The sequence below is a fragment of the Phaseolus vulgaris genome, chromosome 3 (assembly GCF_051622355.1).
Source record: "Phaseolus vulgaris cultivar YP4 chromosome 3, ASM5162235v1, whole genome shotgun sequence".
In the NCBI taxonomy this organism is placed as follows: domain Eukaryota; kingdom Viridiplantae; phylum Streptophyta; class Magnoliopsida; order Fabales; family Fabaceae; genus Phaseolus; species Phaseolus vulgaris.
This window is the reverse complement of record NC_143500.1, coordinates 39,824,383-39,842,451: the sequence shown is the minus strand read 5'-3', so window position 1 is coordinate 39,842,451 and position 18,069 is coordinate 39,824,383. Positions and strand designations below refer to the sequence as shown.

Below are 18,069 nucleotides of genomic sequence, written 5' to 3'. Positions count from 1 at the left end.
ATTTTTAAGACTTTCTGGTAACTTTTACTTCAATAAAGAATTTTATAAAACCCACTTTAATTATTTTTGTTGTTGTTGATACTTTTAAGAAAAAAATATTTTATTTATTTTTAATTTATTTTCCAATAGGAATGTCTTAAAAAGTATATGTCTTAAGCTTATCACTATAATACAAATCTCAGAGTTAGAATAATTATTGCTTTATTAATTACTTCTTCAGTTTTTCCCGATTATATCATTTTATTTAATTAATATGAAAGAGAGAGAAAATGAGAGTATAAATTAATGTAATTAATGTAATTAATGTTTTATTAATTACAATATTAAAACAGCAAAGTGATTAATATTTCATTAATGACCATAGCTAATCTATTTTGACTACGTACTAAAACTCTTCTAAGTTGGTATTACACCTCTTTTTAATAATTTTCAATAGAAATTACTAAGATTTATTTATAAGTAAAATATTTTTAAAATTGCAGGTTGCATTCATGTAGCAGGCAATCAAAATGATTGAAATGGAGATGACACTGTTACATAGTTTAACATAAAAAAATTAGATGAATTCAATTCGTCTTCAAATAAATTTAATAGTAAAAATCAGTTAAACAATAAAGTAAAATAGGTTTTTAAAATTGTTGTGCAGAAAAATAAAGTAAATAAAAATAGATAATAAAAAATACTAAAGAAAGTAGGTTAAATTTTAAGCTTTTTTAATAATAAATTCTTTATAAATTGATACATATATTTTTTATTCAATCATCCAAACAAGATTGAATTGACTAAACACGTGTCAAAAAAAAACCAAAACTCGTTAATGAAATATGTGTCTACTAATTTATTTAGTACCTTATTCATCTTCATGTGTCTACTCATAAGAATTTTAATCTTTTACCTCTTGAATCATACACCCAATAAATTGTTCAAAACACTAAACAAAAGTTTAATTAAAGACAAAATTGAATTATCAAAATGCATTTAAAAGTAATTTCTAAAATAACAATTAAATTAAAAAAAAAGACCAAACATTTAGCATAGTAAAATATGATATGATATTGAAGAACAAAACTTTAATTGCAAAGAACCTCATAATTTATTATGAAATTACAAGAGAATCAATTCAAAGAATTTGATGCAAAGACAAAACAAAATAATTACAAATAAGAAAATAAATAAAACTAAGAAAACTCCAATGTTTCATTTTTTCAACATCATTGTCAAGCTTTGAAGCTTGATGATTTCTCTTTAAAGCTTGATTTTGGATAATATTTTGGTTTAGATTTTGTTCACAATTTTTTAGTTTCCAACTTTATATAATTATTGGATTGTATTTCCTATTGAATCACGAACTCTATTTATTCATATCTTCGGGGATGATTTACTTCAAAAAAAATTTAAAGGTATTGTAGATTTTATTATCTAATTCTTTAGCTTATAATTTGTTTTCTCTTTTGATTCAAATAACCAACTTAGACTTTTGCGTTATTCGGTCTATTCACAGTGGTAGACACTTCATTCATTTCATTTAGTCAAACGCTCCTATTAGACCGTCTATTTTGTATAACCACTAGATTGTCTAGTCAGATCCCCTACTTTGCCTAAAACACAAAATTAACAAAAATAAAAAAGTGAGATCAAAATAAACTCCGTTAGATCATTCTTAATTAAATAATAATGTTATTCATAATTATAGTGTAAAATTCTATTATTAAAGCTTTGAATTACGAATAAAATTACGTTCATAACTACATACTAAAAATCTTCTACATTCATATTACACCTTTTTTTTAAGCTTTTTCAATAGAAATTGGTTACAAGATTTACTTATAAATACAAATATTATTTTGTAATTACAGATAATTATTAATAATTTTAAACATTTTATATATTTAATATTTATAATTAAAATAATATTTTTTATTCATAAACAACTTTTTGTAAATGTTATCTTACTCAAGTTGTTATAAATAAAATTGGTTTACTTGTACAAATTGAAATTGAGTACCTTTTACGTTCTGTTTGGATCCACAAATATACTATTGTTGAAGACGAAATTGTGTGAGGAAGTGCGAGCAGAGATTTGTACAATGCTACACTGTAGGCATCCTTTCTAAGCTACTAAGGAAACAAGAAGAGATGAAGGAAATACATGTAAATAGATATTGAAATAAGTTTTTGTCCTTACTAATCTAAAAAGGTAATTAATTATGTTGGTTAAAAAATACTAAAAGGAATCGATTATGTATATAATTTTATTATATAATAATAAAAAATATTATTAATACTAATAATATAAATATTAAAATAATAATAATATTTAAAATTAATTTATAAAATAATAATAAAATTATAAATAATAATATTAACTAAAATAAATTTTTAAAATAATCATAATAAATGTAAATCAAATAATTTTAATAATAATAATTATTAATAATAATTATTTAATTGTATTTACTTGCATTAAATATTAATATTAATAATAAAAATAAAATAATTATTTATATAATTTTTTTATATAATAATCAATAATATTAATTATATAAATTAATTAGTTAATTTTTTTCATATATTAAATGAATTTGTGATTTTTTTTTCAATCACAGTCATCATATTATTTATAATTTTTTTTACAAAAAAAATATGTTCTAAAAATGATAAGAGACTTGTATTTTTTTATATAAAAATTTAGTTAAATTTAATTTTACAAAATATTTTAAATATTTTAAAAATAAGAGTAAATTTGTAAACTTACATTTTTCACATTTAAAAAAAATTAAATTTTTCTCACAACCATTACATTACTCACAAATTTCAATAAGCTTTCTTCACACATCCACTCTAATATATCCCAATCCAAATACACTAAATTTTCTTCACACTTTCTTCTTAAATCCTCACACTTCCATATTCTTAACTTTCTACTTCCCAATCCAAACAAAGCAGATTGATTTTTTCACTTAGTTATCTTAAAAAAAACATTTATAAGTAGAAGAAGGTAACAGGTTCCTCCATCTTTCATGTCCTTTCATTCTTTTTATGTTTAATCTTTATTTCACTTTTGCTTTTGCTTGTCATGGCTTGTCCCTTAAGTTCTTTTTAAGTTATATGGCTGGAAGACAAGAAAAGTTTATAGATCTTTCCTCTGTAAAACACCTTTCCATTATGCAATCTAAACTATGAATCCCATCTTTGATTCTGCATATAGTATGAACTCAAGAAAACCCAAAATGGGAATGCATCTTTTACTTTCTTGAATTCTCATTTATCCACTTTATCAAAATAACATTGACAAATGGGCCAAAACCTTATCAAAACTAAGAAAAACACAATCATATGGAAAGAGACAAACTCTTATATAACGGACACTAAGTGACTATAAATACCTATAGCAGGGGAGAGAGTGAACCATCAAATAGCAAGTTTCTGATTGCATTGTTGGTACGAAAATGGATGCCATATTGGGTTCCCTAATGATTTTAGTGATGAGTTTGGCAGTAGAAGCTGAATTGAAAAACGAGTTTTATTCTACTTCATGTCCAAAAGCAGAGGCCACCGTAAGGTCCACTGTTGAATCCCACTTCAAAAAAGATCCAACCATTGCTGCTGCCCTTCTCAGGCTTCAATTCCATGATTGCTTTGTGCAGGTAACCTATCTAAACATCAAACGCTTTAAAAATGGAACTAAAAATGAAGCATACCATGATCAAGATTAAAATTGAACAACATATACATCTTAACAATAAATTACGAATTGATAACATTTCTTCTCCTAATTTTCTGAATTAACAATTATAGTTTCTCTTATTTGCTCCATGGTATTCTTGTCTAAATTTTTCTCGCAGGGATGCGATGGTTCAATTTTGATTACAGGGTCTTCTGCAGAGATAAATGCAAAAGCAAACATTGGTTTAAGAGGTTTTGAAGTGATTGATGATGCAAAATCCCAAATAGAAGCCATATGTCCCGGAATTGTCTCATGTGCTGACATCGTAGTATTTGCTGCACGTGATGCTGTCGTTTTGGTATTAAAAAAACTCTTGAAACTTTGTGTAACACTGTCCATTTTGAAGGAATGTAAGAAATTAACAGTGTGAAAATGGCAGAATGATGGCCCAGGTTGGGCAGTAGCCGCAGGAAGAAGAGATGGGAGAATTTCTTTATCATCTGAAACCTCAAGTTTGCCTGCTCCAGTTGACTCAGTTTCAGTACAGAGACAAAAATTTGCTGCCAAAGGTCTAGATGATCATGACCTTGTCACTTTAGTTGGTATGCTCTCTGTCATAGTATTTACTGAAACAAAGGTTAAACAACATACTTTCTAATACACTTCTTTAACACACTTCTATCAAACTAAATTTTGTGGATCTCACTTCATATTTAATTAGCACTACTCATAAATTCATAACTTTTTACAATTTTAACCAAAAATTTGGAACATATTAGAAAATTAAAGAAGACTGTGTTATTATAAATGTCTGTCTTGTTATTTATGCTGCTAGTATCAGGAACAAAAGTGATATGTATTTTATACTGAAGTTTGCATAGCTAAATACAAATATTACGAAACTCCTGATTTAATAGAGAAAAAACAGATTTTGACTATAAACTTACACTTGCAATTAATTAATTTCATTATCATTACTACTGAAACACTCGTTACTCCTATTTTTGTATTATTATACTATTTTATTTTAATACGTTAAAACTTAATATTTATATAAATTTTAATTATATATTTATATATATTGTCTTATGTATTTAATGTGTAGATTATAATTTGAATAAAAATAACATTAAAAACTTAATATAAATTATATATTTATATAAAAAAGAATAATAGAAGAACATAATGTGTATTATTATAATTGTACTGAAGTGGTACAGTACAAGAAAATCATGAAATAGAAACCAATTTTTAGAAACAAAAAATAATTAGTTGGTATAGTGACTAAATTAGAGATTATTTTAGAGATTAAAAATATTTTGGTTAGCAACCATGGTTTTTGCTACCAAATTTAGAAACTAAATAATTAGTAGTTAAAACTTTGGTAGTTAATTAAATATCAATTTAAAAACAATTTAACAATAAAATATTCTAATTTAGAAACCAAATTTTTTTGTTAGTTTCTAAAATGGTCTCTAATTTAATTATTATAACAACTAATTATTTTTTTTTCTAAAATTGATTTTTATTTCATGTTTTTTTGGTAGTGGTAATTTTTCTCTTCTTACTTCCCTTCTTCTTTGATTGCTACCATTTGTAGTGGTAGTTTTTCTCTTCCTTCTCTTTTTCTTTGATTTCTACCACAGATATATTATATTGTATGGAGAAAATTTTTAAAATATAATATAGAGACATGAATTGAATTGTGTGTGTCAAAATAATGAAAAATTATCATTATATGTTATGAATATTTATATGAAAATTAAAATTTTTGTAATTATTTTTTAAAATTCAATTAATTACCCACAATAAAAAAAACTACTCACAAAATTTATAAAAATTAAGAAAAATGATTTATTTTTATAATTTTTTATGGACAATTTTTTCATAATTTCAAAACTTATTATAATAATTAATTTTGATTTTTTATTCTGTAAGAAAAAAATAATACTCGTACACATATTTCATTAATATATTATTATAAACACGTAATTTGAATATAATGATACTTCTTTTTCACTGTTTTTTTCCCTTTTATTATTACAAGAATAACAATTGTAAGATTTAAAATATTAAAAAAATTAAATTTAAAAAAAAAACAAAGAAGAAATATGAATGAGATTTTCATAATGTATTGTTATCATTTTGACCATTACAAACATTATTACAAGATTCATAGGTTAAGAACACAAAGGAGAAATAATTTTTATTAAAATATCTACTAATGACTTTGGTTATACAGTTACCAAAACAACATTTTTCTTATTAAAAACAACAAAAATTTAATATTAATTATGAATTCCTTGTAGCAATAATAATAATAATAATGTTTTTATATATGTCTTGTTTGTGTGTGTTGAGGTGCACATACAATTGGGCAGACAGATTGCAGGTTCTTCAGCTATCGTCTATACAATTTCACCTCCTCTGGTCAACCTGATCCCTCAATAAACGCAGAATTCTTACCTCAACTTGAAGCACTTTGTCCAAAGAATGGAGATGGATTGAAAAAGGTGGCCTTGGACAAAGATAGTCCTGCCAAATTTGATGTTAGTTTCTTCAAGAATGTACGTGATGGTTATGGAGTTCTTGAGTCAGACCAGAGGTTGTGGGAAGATCCTGCAACTCAAACTGAGGTCAAAAATTATGCTGGCACTTTTAGAGGCCTTCTGGGCTTCAGATTTGAATTTGAATTTCCAAAGGCCATGAATAAGTTAAGTAGCATAGAGGTGAAGACTGGCACTGCCGGAGAGATCAGAAAAGTGTGTTCAAAATTCAATTCATGATTTTCGTATCATATAAGTATCAAGAAATAAAAACAGACCAAGTTTTCAGTTTAAAATAGCAAATAAAAAAACCAGGTAAGGTATAAAAATTTAGTTTCGTCGCCTGAGAGATTCGAACTCTCGCGGGGAAACCCCATGTACTTAGCAGGCACACGCCTTAACCACTCGGCCAAAGCGACTTTGATGTTCCACTTTAAGTATTAATTTTATTTATCGTTTTCCAGAGAGAATTCATAATAACTAATTTTACTCTTTAAGATTGATTTTAAAAGCAAAATAATTTAAACACTGACGATATACATTTCCTTTATTTGCTTTCTGAAAAGCGTTGTGTAATATACCTTTTTTTAAACCAAAACATTGTTCTTTAACACTTAAGAACAATTAAATAGCTAAATATGATATATAGGATACATTAAAAATATGAATTTCCGTTGTTTTCATGAACATAAATATAGTAATCACTATAAAGATAAATTTGTTAATTTCACTATAGATTTGTTTCTTAATTGAGTATGTATTAGTCTTTTCTTCCTTTTACATTTTGTATTTTATTTTTTAAGTTATACATATATTACAGTTTCCTTATTTCCCTTTTACTCTTGGCCTACCGTGATTTGTATATGATGGCAAACAAAACTCAAACTTAAGACAAAATCTTAGTAGTACAAGTGCAGAATGCATTATTGAAAACACATTACAAAAAGACCAACTAAGGAATTCTTGCTGATCAAAAATAAAATAAAAGAAAAGAAAATAGCCATTAGGAATCTTTAATTCAATCTAGCCAAACTTTTAATCATCAAATGTGCTCATGAATCCACCAAGAAAGCCAGCTCCATTACAGGATCCACACAAAATATCTTTTTTACCCCTGAAAGGAACACATATGTCGTATAGAATTAGATTGAAGCTAAACCTATGGCACTGGCAATTATAATCCCAAGTCCTTTGACACATATCTGTCATGGCTATTATACAAGTGGTCTATTTTGCAGGGTTTATTTAAATATATTTAACAAAATCATGACTACTGAAAGTAATGCCATTATAGAAACAAACTATCACACAAACAACATATTACATGATTAAAATTACAAACGGAGAAGGAACAAAATAACATTAAATTTTTCATACTGCTTTCTGATTAAAATGCAGCTAAGTGACTTGCTATTTTTTTATTTTTTTTTATCAACAATAAAAAATAAATAAATAGAACCACTTTTAGAGGAATACACAAAATCATTCTCCTAGCTAGACACTAATATCAACTGGACTAAGGAACAACCAAAATCAAACGCTAACTAACTTTAAAGAATCAGCCGCATTCAAGCCAAAGAATCCAAAACCCAACTAGAATAGGAAAAAAACTCAAAGTGACTTGCTATAGTTCTAAACAGAACCAATTAAGCTTCAAGGAGGGGAAGAAAAAAAGGAAAATACTCATCCCATGTGGACAACAATAGTGATAATATGACTGAAAAGAACTTCATCGAGTAGAGATTAGAGCCTTTCTTGTATATAAGTGGGTGCAAACCTCAACCTCATGAGCCGGTTTTATGGGGTTGAGTTAGGCGTAAAGTCCACTTCTTAATATGGTATCAGAGCCATTTTCGAACCTATCCTAGCGAGTGTTTGTGTTGGGCCTATCGTGCCACCCGCTATCGGGCCGCTATCGGATCACCCATAATATATAGTCTCACGCACGAGTTGGCAGTCTCGGCATGAAAGGGTTGTGTTGGAGATCCCACATCGACTAGAGATTAGAGCCTTTCTTGTATATAAGTGGGTGCAAACCTCAACCTCATGAGCCGGTTTTATGAGGTTGAGTTTAGACGTAAAGTCCACTTCTTAATATATTGTACAATCATTTAATCTTATGCTATTACATATTCTACTAATGCCAATAATAAAAGTTCTCAGAAAGTTCGATCTTGACTTTTATTGGCTGAGATAGACTGTTTATTTCTTCTCTAGTTAATCCTTGCTGACAAGCATAGTTTAGTAGCAACACTGGTAATGATGCATATAGTTTTTCTTGGAGGAGGTGGAGAGGAGATAGAAATTGATGTGTATAAATGAATACTTATTCGCCATACAATACTTAACAAAGCACACTCACACAGGCTCACACGATAAAATAAAGGGAGAGGAAAGGAATGAGGTATGGTTCAGTTACCTGCATAGCCAACACAATCCACCGGCTTTAAATTGTCCGTTGAAGTGATCTACAGAATTAACGCCAGTACCTTTGCATTGAGTGCACATTATTGCACCTGCCAATTGAGCAAAAACATAACAACCCAGTGAGTTTAATACTGATGTTTTTAATGGTAGAAAGAGAGAAAATACTTCAAATATAGCTCTCCAAGAAATTGGAAGCAGGCCTCAAATATGCATGGACTGATCTTGTTGTATTATTTTTCCAGCCTTGGCCTTAACCTTGCTATCAAGCCCAAATAAAAACCAAGACCGGTCAAAGTCTACCTTCACATGTCTACCCAAGGCATATGAAGAAATAGGTATACACAGAAATAGGAGAAGACTAAATAAGATAGGATTTAGCCAAGTGCTAAATAGACATTTTCATCTGTTTGAATCAGTCACCAGTTCCACCATTTGCTTGAGAGATGATTTCCTTTATGCCCCGGATGTTGTGAATGTAAATGCATAGTAGAGAACCATCATCAGTAATAGCTAACTGAAACATAATAAGCGTGAACATACCTCCAGACTAATTGGGTTTCTTACTAAGAGGATATGCTACATCCCCACTGGAACGGTGTGACTTTGTGAGAAATTTTATGGCAATATCAGTATTTGGTGCATGGTTTTCACTCAAATGGGAAACAATCTTGTTAGTAGGCTTTAAAAGTTTATAGATTTTAAAGACATTGCCTTCGCTATTGACACAACAATTTTTAAGGGAAGGTGTAAAATTTCTCAAGAAAACAAGAAGCACTGGACAATCTAAATGTTCGCGAGGTCTAAGGTTTTCCTGTTCTGAATTTCGTATAAAGCTAGCAATTGCGGTATGATATCATACAAAGGCTCTAACTAATCTGAACCATCATTGAACAAAGAATAAGAAAGCTGCAAAAAATCTTAAAAATTGAAATTAAAATTCTACATTTTCACTTACCATTCCCCTCACAATCAGAACAAACAATGCTCCTAGTTTTTGTTTTTTGACTCTTATCTTCTGTAGCCTGCATTAAAAAGAAATCAGAGAGGGATTCAAAGTATATGCAATTATGCATTGCGAAACACAATAGCAGAAAGCACATATATTTAACGCATGAGCAAGTTACATGTGCCATATCCCATTTCTTAGCACTTTTTTTTCCAAATGTTACTGGACAAAACTTTCAGCCTATGAACCACACATCTCAAACCAAAAATGAATGGTACACCAAAGTGACCAAACAGATGTACACATGCTACCATGATGACACAAAAAACAAGAAAGAAAACTGAATACAAAGCCCCTTATTTGTAAATGGGATGCTAAAACTAATTTAAAATTCTCACCTTAACCTTCAAAGACTGAAAACTTGGAACTTTAGAACTCTGACACGCTTCCTTCATCCCAAAAGCCTTTCGGGTAACCGAATTACCGATAACTGTCCCTATTAAAGTGATACAAATTCTCATTCAATTGTATAAGCACCGCAAAACCCAAGAAAGAACAATCAAACAGAGAGAGTTATTAATACCAGGTTTCTTTGGGGATTCCAAGGAACAAATAGGAGCAAAACAAAGAGAGTGCGACATTCTCAACCAGAGGGATCCAAAATATCAAACAGTGTTGCCAAGTTTGGTCTGAAGGAGTGAGCTCAACTAATACGAGTTTGAGCAGATAAGGTCTTAGAATTTGTGGGTAAATATCGTGCTTTCATTACTTTAACGCCCTTGGACGTGTTGCAATGAATAGTGGGCAATTTGGTAAAATCCTTCTTTTGTGTGCATAAAACAAGGACATGGATTTTGTGAAACACAAACAAATGGCGAGCACTCTGCTGTCCGTACACCTCTTTCTTCCCTCCCAAAGTAAGCTTAATTGCGTGCAATTTCGGCAGATTCATGGCTGTTCTTTGTCAGTTTTGTCCAAATTCGCATTCCCTTTTCAATAAAGTGTGTATATTCTCACGAAGATACTCGTGGGAAAATTTGGTTCTGGTGTTGGTTTTTATTATTATGTTTTCTTTGTTATTTTAGAGAGGGAAAATATTGGTTACACGAGTGCTTTCAGAACTTCATTTCGTGGCCAAGTTGTGTGCAATCCAAGTTTCTGTGGGAGACAAATAGCTAGAAGCCATGGAAAACGTCTTGTTGTTCACTCACTGGTTGCCACTTCACCCTTTCTGTTTTCTCTGTCAATTCATTTAACAGTGCTTATAATGTGGTTTGCATATATTTGAAGTCTTGGTGTAGTTGTAACTTTAGCATTTCTTTGTTGACAGCTTGGAAGGAAGGTGAGGTCCGTGAGGAACAGAGAGACTGTGATTCCTGAACCAGATTATAGGATTTCAATTGTGCTACTCGGTGGTTACTGATTCTCTCTTTATTTGTATGTGTCTTACCACATAGTTTTGGACTTTCAAGTAAGCATAATGCTTACTGTATAGATTTTATCTGTAGCTGAGGATAATGACTTGGTATAATCCTACATAATTGAGCGGATTGTGCATACTGTTCTTACCAAATGGACATGCCATAGTCCACCATACTTTCGTATATAATTTGTAGACTTTGCTGAATAATCTATCTAGAACTACATAGTTTGGTTGGTGGCCAATTTATTGGGCTAATCACAATCTGTTAAAGGATTGAATTTCTTTCATTTGAAAAAAAAAGCACCCTTACTGACCATTATGTTGCCTTAGTTTTGGGTTCTTTGGAACTAGGTGAATTCAAGTCTTTTCAAATGAGTTTAACAAGACTTTTAACATCTTTTGAACATTATGACCGAGTCTTACTTTCCTTTTCTTCCGCACTATCATACCAAAATCTTATCTGGCTTAAAATTCAATCAGGTATTGCTGGTGGGTTGATTTACACAGATAATCTAGTACCTGCAGTACCTGTTGGTCTCCTTGGATTGCTTCTGTTGTTCCAGGTGATTATTAGTAAAAGATGGTGTAACTAAGAAAGGTGTAGCATGGCTCAAGTACCTTTCTTTTCTGATGACTTTTCACTCTGTATGCTACAAGCTACATTATACGTACCATTCCCTTTTTAGAAACTGACTTTTTTTCTCTTATCATTTGTCTCTTATTTCTTCAGACTACTAGAGTGAGATTTGTCTTTGAAGATGATGCTCTGGTTTGTTACCTTCTTAGTTCTCCAAAAACTTTGTGGTTTATTTATAGTATTTTTTACTTTTTTGGCACTTAATCTTTACTATTTACTTTCTTAAAAACCTTTATATTTTGTCGTATTACAGCTAAAAAGTGTGTTGAAATTCGTTAGTTCGAATTAATTAGAAAAGTCCACTACTTACATTGTTACTGCTAAGGAACATTTAAAATTTGTAATGCATATTGCAGTTTCTAGTTAAGTTTTTCCATTCATTTTTCAAATCTAAGAGCACAAAATGTCTTGCCATTATATAATTGAATCCATCTCAGTTCCTTTATACCCACAAACAAGTGGACCTTGTAATTGTAAATCATAACAACAAAAAATAGAGAATCACCCTCGTGATTTCTGAGAACAATTTTGTTTCAAACATTTATGTCTTGGTAGCAAATTCTCTGCCTCTTTTCCATCAAGCCTTGCACGAGATTATTATTAGATTTCACCAACTTGATGCAAAAGGATAAACTACATGACTAAACAAACTATGTTCTAGAGTTCTGCAGCTTGATCGATTGTAACTTTATACCTGGTTTATATTTATATGCAATTATCATTCAGTTTCAGTTTCCATCCTAGTTTATGTAACTTCATCGGCATGTTATATCTGTGTGCATGACTTCATGTACTTTTATATTCATCATTCCAGGCTGTTTTTTTATGGTCTCTTTTAGTTATTCATATTAGTTGTATACAAACTTTATGCTTTAGGAGGTAAGGATAGGTGAACAGCTCCAGGAATCAGGTGAAAATGTTTTTGTTGGAGGAGAAAACCGTTGGAAGTAAGTACCTGATTCTTGTATACGCTTACCAGAATTTCACAACAGTAGAACAAAAACTAGTTTGATACGCTGCAGGTACTCAACATTTGTTAATTGGGAATTCTGGTGGCCGAACTTCCCTATCTTGGTTTATTTCAAGGAGACGCAAACAAAGCCCGAAGGACAAATTCATTTCTTTCCCATAATCTTTGTAAGCAGTTTGGATGCAAGCACAACCAATACACATATAGGAGATGGCTAAGAATAAATTTCATTTTCAGACGTTAAGCTTTAGCATTTCTTTTACTGTTCTTGGTAATTTATTTTGATATGCAGAATGGTAAGCAGCTTTATGAGGCTATGGTGGAAAGAGCTGGCCCTTCAAAAACTAGTGGGCCAAAGGAATCCTAAGGACGGAGCTGTGTGGTTAGAGCCTCAGGTATCAATACCTTAAAAATCATTTAATAGTTTCGTCAATTGATAATGAGAATTGGTATATTATTACAGGAGGATTTAGAATTGTTCATTTTATTTACATATAGCATCAATGCCTACCGAAATGGTTATTTGATCCTTATACCATAGAATACAGTGGTTCTAAGGTTTCTTACATGCACGTGTTTTACAGTGGGGTGTCTCGGAAACCATTGAAATCGAGGGAGCCCAGGCAAAGAGACTTTTATGTTGGGATTGCTATTTGTTTGTGCTAGTGTGCTGAGATGACGAACACTGTTCTCGCTGTTTCAAGTAGCAGAAAAGCTTTAGTTAAACAAATAATTCGGATGTAGTTTCCTCAGCAACACAAAAATACAATTCAATTATTTTGAAGTCTTGTTTCACATGAATATAGTTCGTCTCATTCCTTTCGAGATTTACCAGTGATTTTACTTCATTTTGGAAGATGTATAATTTAAAAGTACCCAGTATTTGAGTTGTGTTGGCTTCCACTGATGATGTAGTTCTCTCTCTGTATATTCATAGCTCCGAATTGGTTACGATATATCAAACGTGAGAAGTTGATACAAGTAATTTTTATAAAAAGATTTCAATAATATAATTGTAGAATACATTAAACGAATGCCTACAAATAAAGGCCTGTATAGAAAGATCACGAAGCCAACCCAAGAATCATAATTTAAGGTAATGTATGTCCAATAACACGTGCATTTCAAACTTCGTGGACTGATAGTGATCACGAAGCAGCTTGCAGTTAGCGTTGTAGTTGCCACCCGTCATAACTCGTTTCTATCAACATTAGAATTCAACACTCGTGAATTTGCTGATATTACAACCGGCAATAACTTGGTTTTCCATCCAGGGGCTGCAAAACTGAAAACCAATATTACGATCAGTCCTTTTTGACGCAGTGTGCATCTGTGCCATGTTGGGTACAATCATGATAACCCACACTACGGAGGAAATCTCGAATCTCTTTTGCAGTGCTATTACTGGCCTGTAATAAGCGCTCATCTTCTTCGTATATGAGATATGGGGCTTGGCTTCCTTTCCTTGAGAGCAACTTAGATGCTCCTTTTAGAACGTGATATTCCCAGCCCTGAACATCTATCTTAAGCAGAAGAACACTCTCGGATTCCGGAATCACTTCATCAAGAGGAACAGTTCTTACTTGAAAAGCTATCTCTTCATTGGACTTAAATGCCAACTTTGCACCTGTGGCAGAAATCGCACTGTTGTCTAACCTACCAACCAACTGGAAAATAAAGAAATTCAATAATCAGCATTGAAAGACAAGCAGAAATTGAAATGTTAAATAGATTAATTTCATTTTCTTGTCCTTCTAGTTTTCATGTCCGAAACAATGAGGACTACACCTAATGGTATAAAACTCTTACCGTAAGATGTTACAGATTATCTCCCCAAATCCATTTGTTTCCATAAGAAACGGAAGTTCCAAATAAAATCATGGATTCAGAGTTGGCAACCATGATTAAAACAAAAAATAGAGAGATTTTTGTTGCATCGTTTCAAACTGTAACATTTTTTTTCCGAGCATAACGCACAGTCTGTCTTGTGCATTATTTTTAGAAGATGCTACAGAAACCAGTCAATATCAATCGCTAAATGAACATAATAAATATTTGGAGGCCACTTTTCAAGCTGGTTCCTGAGGAGATTTTAGACTTGCAACATCTGAGTCTGTACCACCAAAGCAGACAAGCTGACTCTTTAAAAAGTTTCCTAATGGATAAACAGACCATCGTTCCAAATATGCCATGTGCAGGGACTAACCTGCTCTAATAAAAATTTTAAATTTTTAATCAGCAATCTGAGGATAGTGGGGGCAGAATTGGAAGTCATCACCTGAACCTAAGACCTTATTTGAATCCCCATCCAACCCAACTAGCTGAACTAATCAGGTTTGTCAAAATCTTAAGGTCACATCAAATGATCCAAAACAGCTCATTTAAAGAATGTCCTTAAGCTTCAACATAACTTCAAACAGGAAACTTAACGACCTTTTTAGTGGGTAAAAGACAATATTAGAAAACTAATACAAAAAAAGATAGGTTCTATGAAGCTAACAGCAGATTTTTCAGATAACATAGAAAGGGAAAAGTCATGAGGATCCCGCAAACAGTAAGTAAACATCCCGGATATCCTATTCCTCCTACGTGCCATGTTCTTTTGTTGATAAACTACATACTGAAGAATGGTTAGCCTCATGTAGCACATGATTTAGAGAATATGACCACACTCTCGCCTTATCTCTCTACAAGAGTGCAAAATATCCTGGACAAAAGTTCCATACAAACAGCACCATGGGCCTGCCTTACATACCATGTTAGGTACTTCAAGAAAAACTTACAAAATATGCTTTAACTGATTTATACATAACCTCATTATGTACAGGAGACTAGAAGAAACTACAACTGAAGTATTGCAACATATTGAAGAGACTACAACATAAACTACAAGAGACTACAACTGAAGTATCACTAATTGCTTCCTATTCTTAAACTAGAAGAAAATTCAGGAACATCTTTATTAATTGTATTTAAATATGTTAATAATAGAGCTAAGAAAGATATTTGAGGCTAAATTTAGTGTTAAATAGTAGATAGGTAATTATATACATATTGTATTGGATCTTTGTTGAACCTTTTTTTAACTGTTTTCAAGTTTGCATAACTAAGACCTCTTATTGGACATATTTTTTGTTAGTAGGCTTCTCGCATAGCTTGTTGGACCAGTGGGTTTAATTAGTTAGACAAGTCTAATAGTTTTAGGTCTATAATGTAAGGAGTAATTTGTTGAATTGTGTAAGAAGTTTTGACTCATTGGAGAATTAAACTATGTGCTTTAGAGACAAAATCGATAATCTTTTAGGCACTACTTTTGATTCGTGTCTTTAAATTTCCTAATTCATAGAGTCAAATAAAAGAAGGGTGGCCTTGTTGTCACATTCCCTACTGAATTCCTCTTTTCGTTTGTTTTCATTTTTCTTCTATTCCTTGTTGAATTGTGATTGAAGCTAATAGATCCAATGTAAGGGTTCAACTGGTATCAGGTCATAATGGTCATCGTTGCAACCAAGGATTAAAATCTAAGTTTATCATGAAAGTCTATAACGTCCTAACAGAAACATTGAGCTGATTCGGATTCACTCTTTAGAGAACAAAGCATAAGTGGAAAACCATACTAGAACTTCAGAAGAAGTGACTTCTCAAAGCCTTTTTCATAAATTGATTCATAACTAAAGAAATAGTTCTTTCTTAATTTATCTATTTCAACCAACAACAATTTCCTCTACTTTTCTCTCTACGCACTTGAAATTATTCTTTCCCAGCTAAGTAAACTAGTATCCAACTAACACAAGCCTACTTCTACAACACTTTATCACAGTTCACCTTATAATATAGGAAACCAAAATTCAATTCAAGCACAACAAATAGCACATCAAAATTAAATTAAAAAATAAATAAGGCAAGAAATGTGACCTTGTGAACGGTAATGTTACCAATGCGATCCGACGCAGCGGCCTCGAACACAGTGACCAAATCCGCAACTCGGTTGAAGTAAATCCCTTCACAGATCTTCTGCAAATTCTCGAACACAGGCTCGAACGACAGAACGCGAAACCCCATAGCAGAGGCGGCGAAGGAGGCCATACCCACGTTGGCACCAACGTCGACAACAAACCCGTCCTTGCCCTCGCTCTTGGCCTTCTCGAGCAGGTCCTGGATGGTGACGGAGATATCGGGCTTGCGAAAGGGCTTCCCTTTGAGCATCCTTACGATGTTCTTGTGGGGCTTGTCTGGGAGGGTTCCAAAATCGGAGAGGGAGAAGAGGAATGGGTAGCGCACGCCCTCGACGGTGTTGGCGACGACGGGGTGGGCCTGCGGAGAGGCGGAGCAGTCGAAGGGGGAGACTGCATTGAAGGAGAGGCGGGTGTTGAGGGCGATGAGGGTGGAGGTGGAGGGGTTTGAGGAACGCGAGGTGAGGAATACGAAGAAGAAGAGGAGGAGGAGAGTGGAAGAGAAGAGTAAAAAGAGGAACTTCGGGGAGAGGAGTCTGGTGGGCTTATCTCTTTTCCATGCATTTGCCATGGAAAAGAAGTGTCTGCGTTATCAGAGCTTCGTCTTCTCTCAACGGAAACACAAAAAGAATTCTATTTTAGATTGGATCTTGCTTGAAGTTCGAGAACTACTCAGAAGTGTTTTTCTTTAAGCATAACACTAAAACTATCTGTCATTTTTGTTTTCTTTTCATGCACAATATTTTGGAAAACAAAAGAACTCAAGTGTCCCAAATTGTAATATAAAAATTATTCAAATATGTTTTTTGTCTTTCAAATTTAAAATTATTATTTTTAATTCCTGTATTTTGGAAAAAGTTTGTTTTAAATGTTGTTGAAAATAAAAATACAAAATCAAAGTGAGTTATTCTTATATACGATATTTTTAATGGGTGTTTGGCAATACCGATTAAAACAAATATTTATAAATTAAAGAAGCTAAAAATATTATTTTTTAATTTAAGAAAAAAAATAGTCTAAATTTAAAGAATTAAAAGGTATTAAAGCATATAAAAAAACATTTTTTTTATCGGTAATAAAAAGTCAATAAATGTGAACCACTTCAAATATAGTTCAACACGTATAAAAAAAAAACTGAAGCCCTAAACCTTCACTATCCAAATCCAAACCATTCTACCATACTCTTAAAACCAACTCACCTAACTGGATCCAACAATCCCACCTAAAAAAACAAATCCCTGAAGAAGAAAAAACATTAACAAATCATCTTCATTCAGACCAGGGAATCAAAACATCAATCAGAAAATAAGAAAAACGTAGCATTAGACTTGACAGTGACTCACCACCAAACATATAAAAATCACTCTTTAAGTTTAACTTCAAATCAAATTTTCTATTTTAGTACTTTATTATTTTGTTTTAAATTTTTTAACAATACTGGTAAATGAGACTTGAATATTAACTCATACTTAGAATTTACTATGTTCAATCCAATGGGGG

General features: G+C 31.6%; 4 protein-coding genes and 1 non-coding gene across 5 annotated transcripts; 2 read left to right on the top strand and 3 right to left on the bottom strand.

Moving 5' to 3' along the window:
* Positions 1 to 3,403: 3,403 nt before the first annotated feature.
* On the top strand, positions 3,404 to 6,594 carry LOC137805915 (peroxidase 25). The gene is made up of 4 exons (XM_068605793.2): positions 3,404 to 3,647; positions 3,846 to 4,025; positions 4,107 to 4,269; positions 6,029 to 6,594. The coding sequence occupies exons 1-4, from the start codon at positions 3,450 to 3,452 to the stop codon at positions 6,451 to 6,453; spliced, it is 966 nt and encodes a 321-aa protein (XP_068461894.1). The 5' UTR covers positions 3,404 to 3,449; the 3' UTR covers positions 6,454 to 6,594.
* TRNAS-GCU (transfer RNA serine (anticodon GCU)) lies at positions 6,551 to 6,632 on the bottom strand. The gene has a single exon. It is a non-coding gene; the product is annotated as a tRNA-Ser (tRNA).
* A 480-nt stretch (positions 6,633 to 7,112) lies between these two features.
* LOC137807529 (DnaJ/Hsp40 cysteine-rich domain superfamily protein) lies at positions 7,113 to 10,310 on the bottom strand. Its single transcript, XM_068608213.2, has 5 exons — positions 10,170 to 10,310; positions 9,985 to 10,082; positions 9,596 to 9,662; positions 8,633 to 8,729; positions 7,113 to 7,327 (listed from the first exon to the last, which is right to left on the bottom strand). Exons 1-5 carry the CDS (start codon positions 10,225 to 10,227, stop codon positions 7,249 to 7,251), a joined length of 399 nt encoding a protein of 132 aa, XP_068464314.1. The 5' UTR covers positions 10,228 to 10,310; the 3' UTR covers positions 7,113 to 7,248.
* On the top strand, positions 10,208 to 13,597 carry LOC137807528 (uncharacterized). The gene is made up of 10 exons (XM_068608212.2): positions 10,208 to 10,333; positions 10,431 to 10,503; positions 10,672 to 10,799; positions 10,917 to 10,998; positions 11,490 to 11,572; positions 11,740 to 11,778; positions 12,523 to 12,593; positions 12,669 to 12,783; positions 12,909 to 13,011; positions 13,201 to 13,597. Exons 2-9 carry the CDS (start codon positions 10,434 to 10,436, stop codon positions 12,981 to 12,983), a joined length of 663 nt encoding a protein of 220 aa, XP_068464313.1. The 5' UTR covers positions 10,208 to 10,333; positions 10,431 to 10,433; the 3' UTR covers positions 12,984 to 13,011; positions 13,201 to 13,597.
* LOC137807527 (FkbM family methyltransferase) lies at positions 13,589 to 17,296 on the bottom strand. Its single transcript, XM_068608211.1, has 2 exons — positions 16,532 to 17,296; positions 13,589 to 14,283 (listed from the first exon to the last, which is right to left on the bottom strand). The coding sequence occupies exons 1-2, from the start codon at positions 17,138 to 17,140 to the stop codon at positions 13,921 to 13,923; spliced, it is 972 nt and encodes a 323-aa protein (XP_068464312.1). The 5' UTR covers positions 17,141 to 17,296; the 3' UTR covers positions 13,589 to 13,920.
* Positions 17,297 to 18,069: the final 773 nt, after the last annotated feature.

Excerpts from the sequence above, each read along its gene's own strand:
- LOC137805915 (XM_068605793.2), top strand. The coding sequence starts at position 3,450 with ATGGATGCCATATTGGGTTCCCTAATGATTTTAGTGATGAGTTTGGCA. Across the intron at positions 3,648-3,845 it reads TCCATGATTGCTTTGTGCAG|GGATGCGATGGTTCAATTTT; the intron begins GTAACCTATCTA and ends TTTTTCTCGCAG. Across the intron at positions 4,026-4,106 it reads CACGTGATGCTGTCGTTTTG|AATGATGGCCCAGGTTGGGC; the intron begins GTATTAAAAAAA and ends TGAAAATGGCAG.
- LOC137807529 (XM_068608213.2), bottom strand. The coding sequence starts at position 10,227 with ATGTCGCACTCTCTTTGTTTTGCTCCTATTTGTTCCTTGGAATCCCCA. Across the intron at positions 10,083-10,169 it reads GGAATCCCCAAAGAAACCTG|GGACAGTTATCGGTAATTCG; the intron begins GTATTAATAACT and ends TCACTTTAATAG. Across the intron at positions 7,328-8,632 it reads GGATTGTGTTGGCTATGCAG|GGGTAAAAAAGATATTTTGT; the intron begins GTAACTGAACCA and ends TGTTCCTTTCAG.
- LOC137807528 (XM_068608212.2), top strand. The coding sequence starts at position 10,434 with ATGGATTTTGTGAAACACAAACAAATGGCGAGCACTCTGCTGTCCGTA. Across the intron at positions 10,800-10,916 it reads GTCTTGTTGTTCACTCACTG|CTTGGAAGGAAGGTGAGGTC; the intron begins GTTGCCACTTCA and ends CTTTGTTGACAG. Across the intron at positions 12,784-12,908 it reads ATTTCTTTCCCATAATCTTT|AATGGTAAGCAGCTTTATGA; the intron begins GTAAGCAGTTTG and ends TTTGATATGCAG.
- LOC137807527 (XM_068608211.1), bottom strand. The coding sequence starts at position 17,140 with ATGGCAAATGCATGGAAAAGAGATAAGCCCACCAGACTCCTCTCCCCG. Across the intron at positions 14,284-16,531 it reads GTAACATTACCGTTCACAAG|TTGGTTGGTAGGTTAGACAA; the intron begins GTCACATTTCTT and ends TTTATTTTCCAG.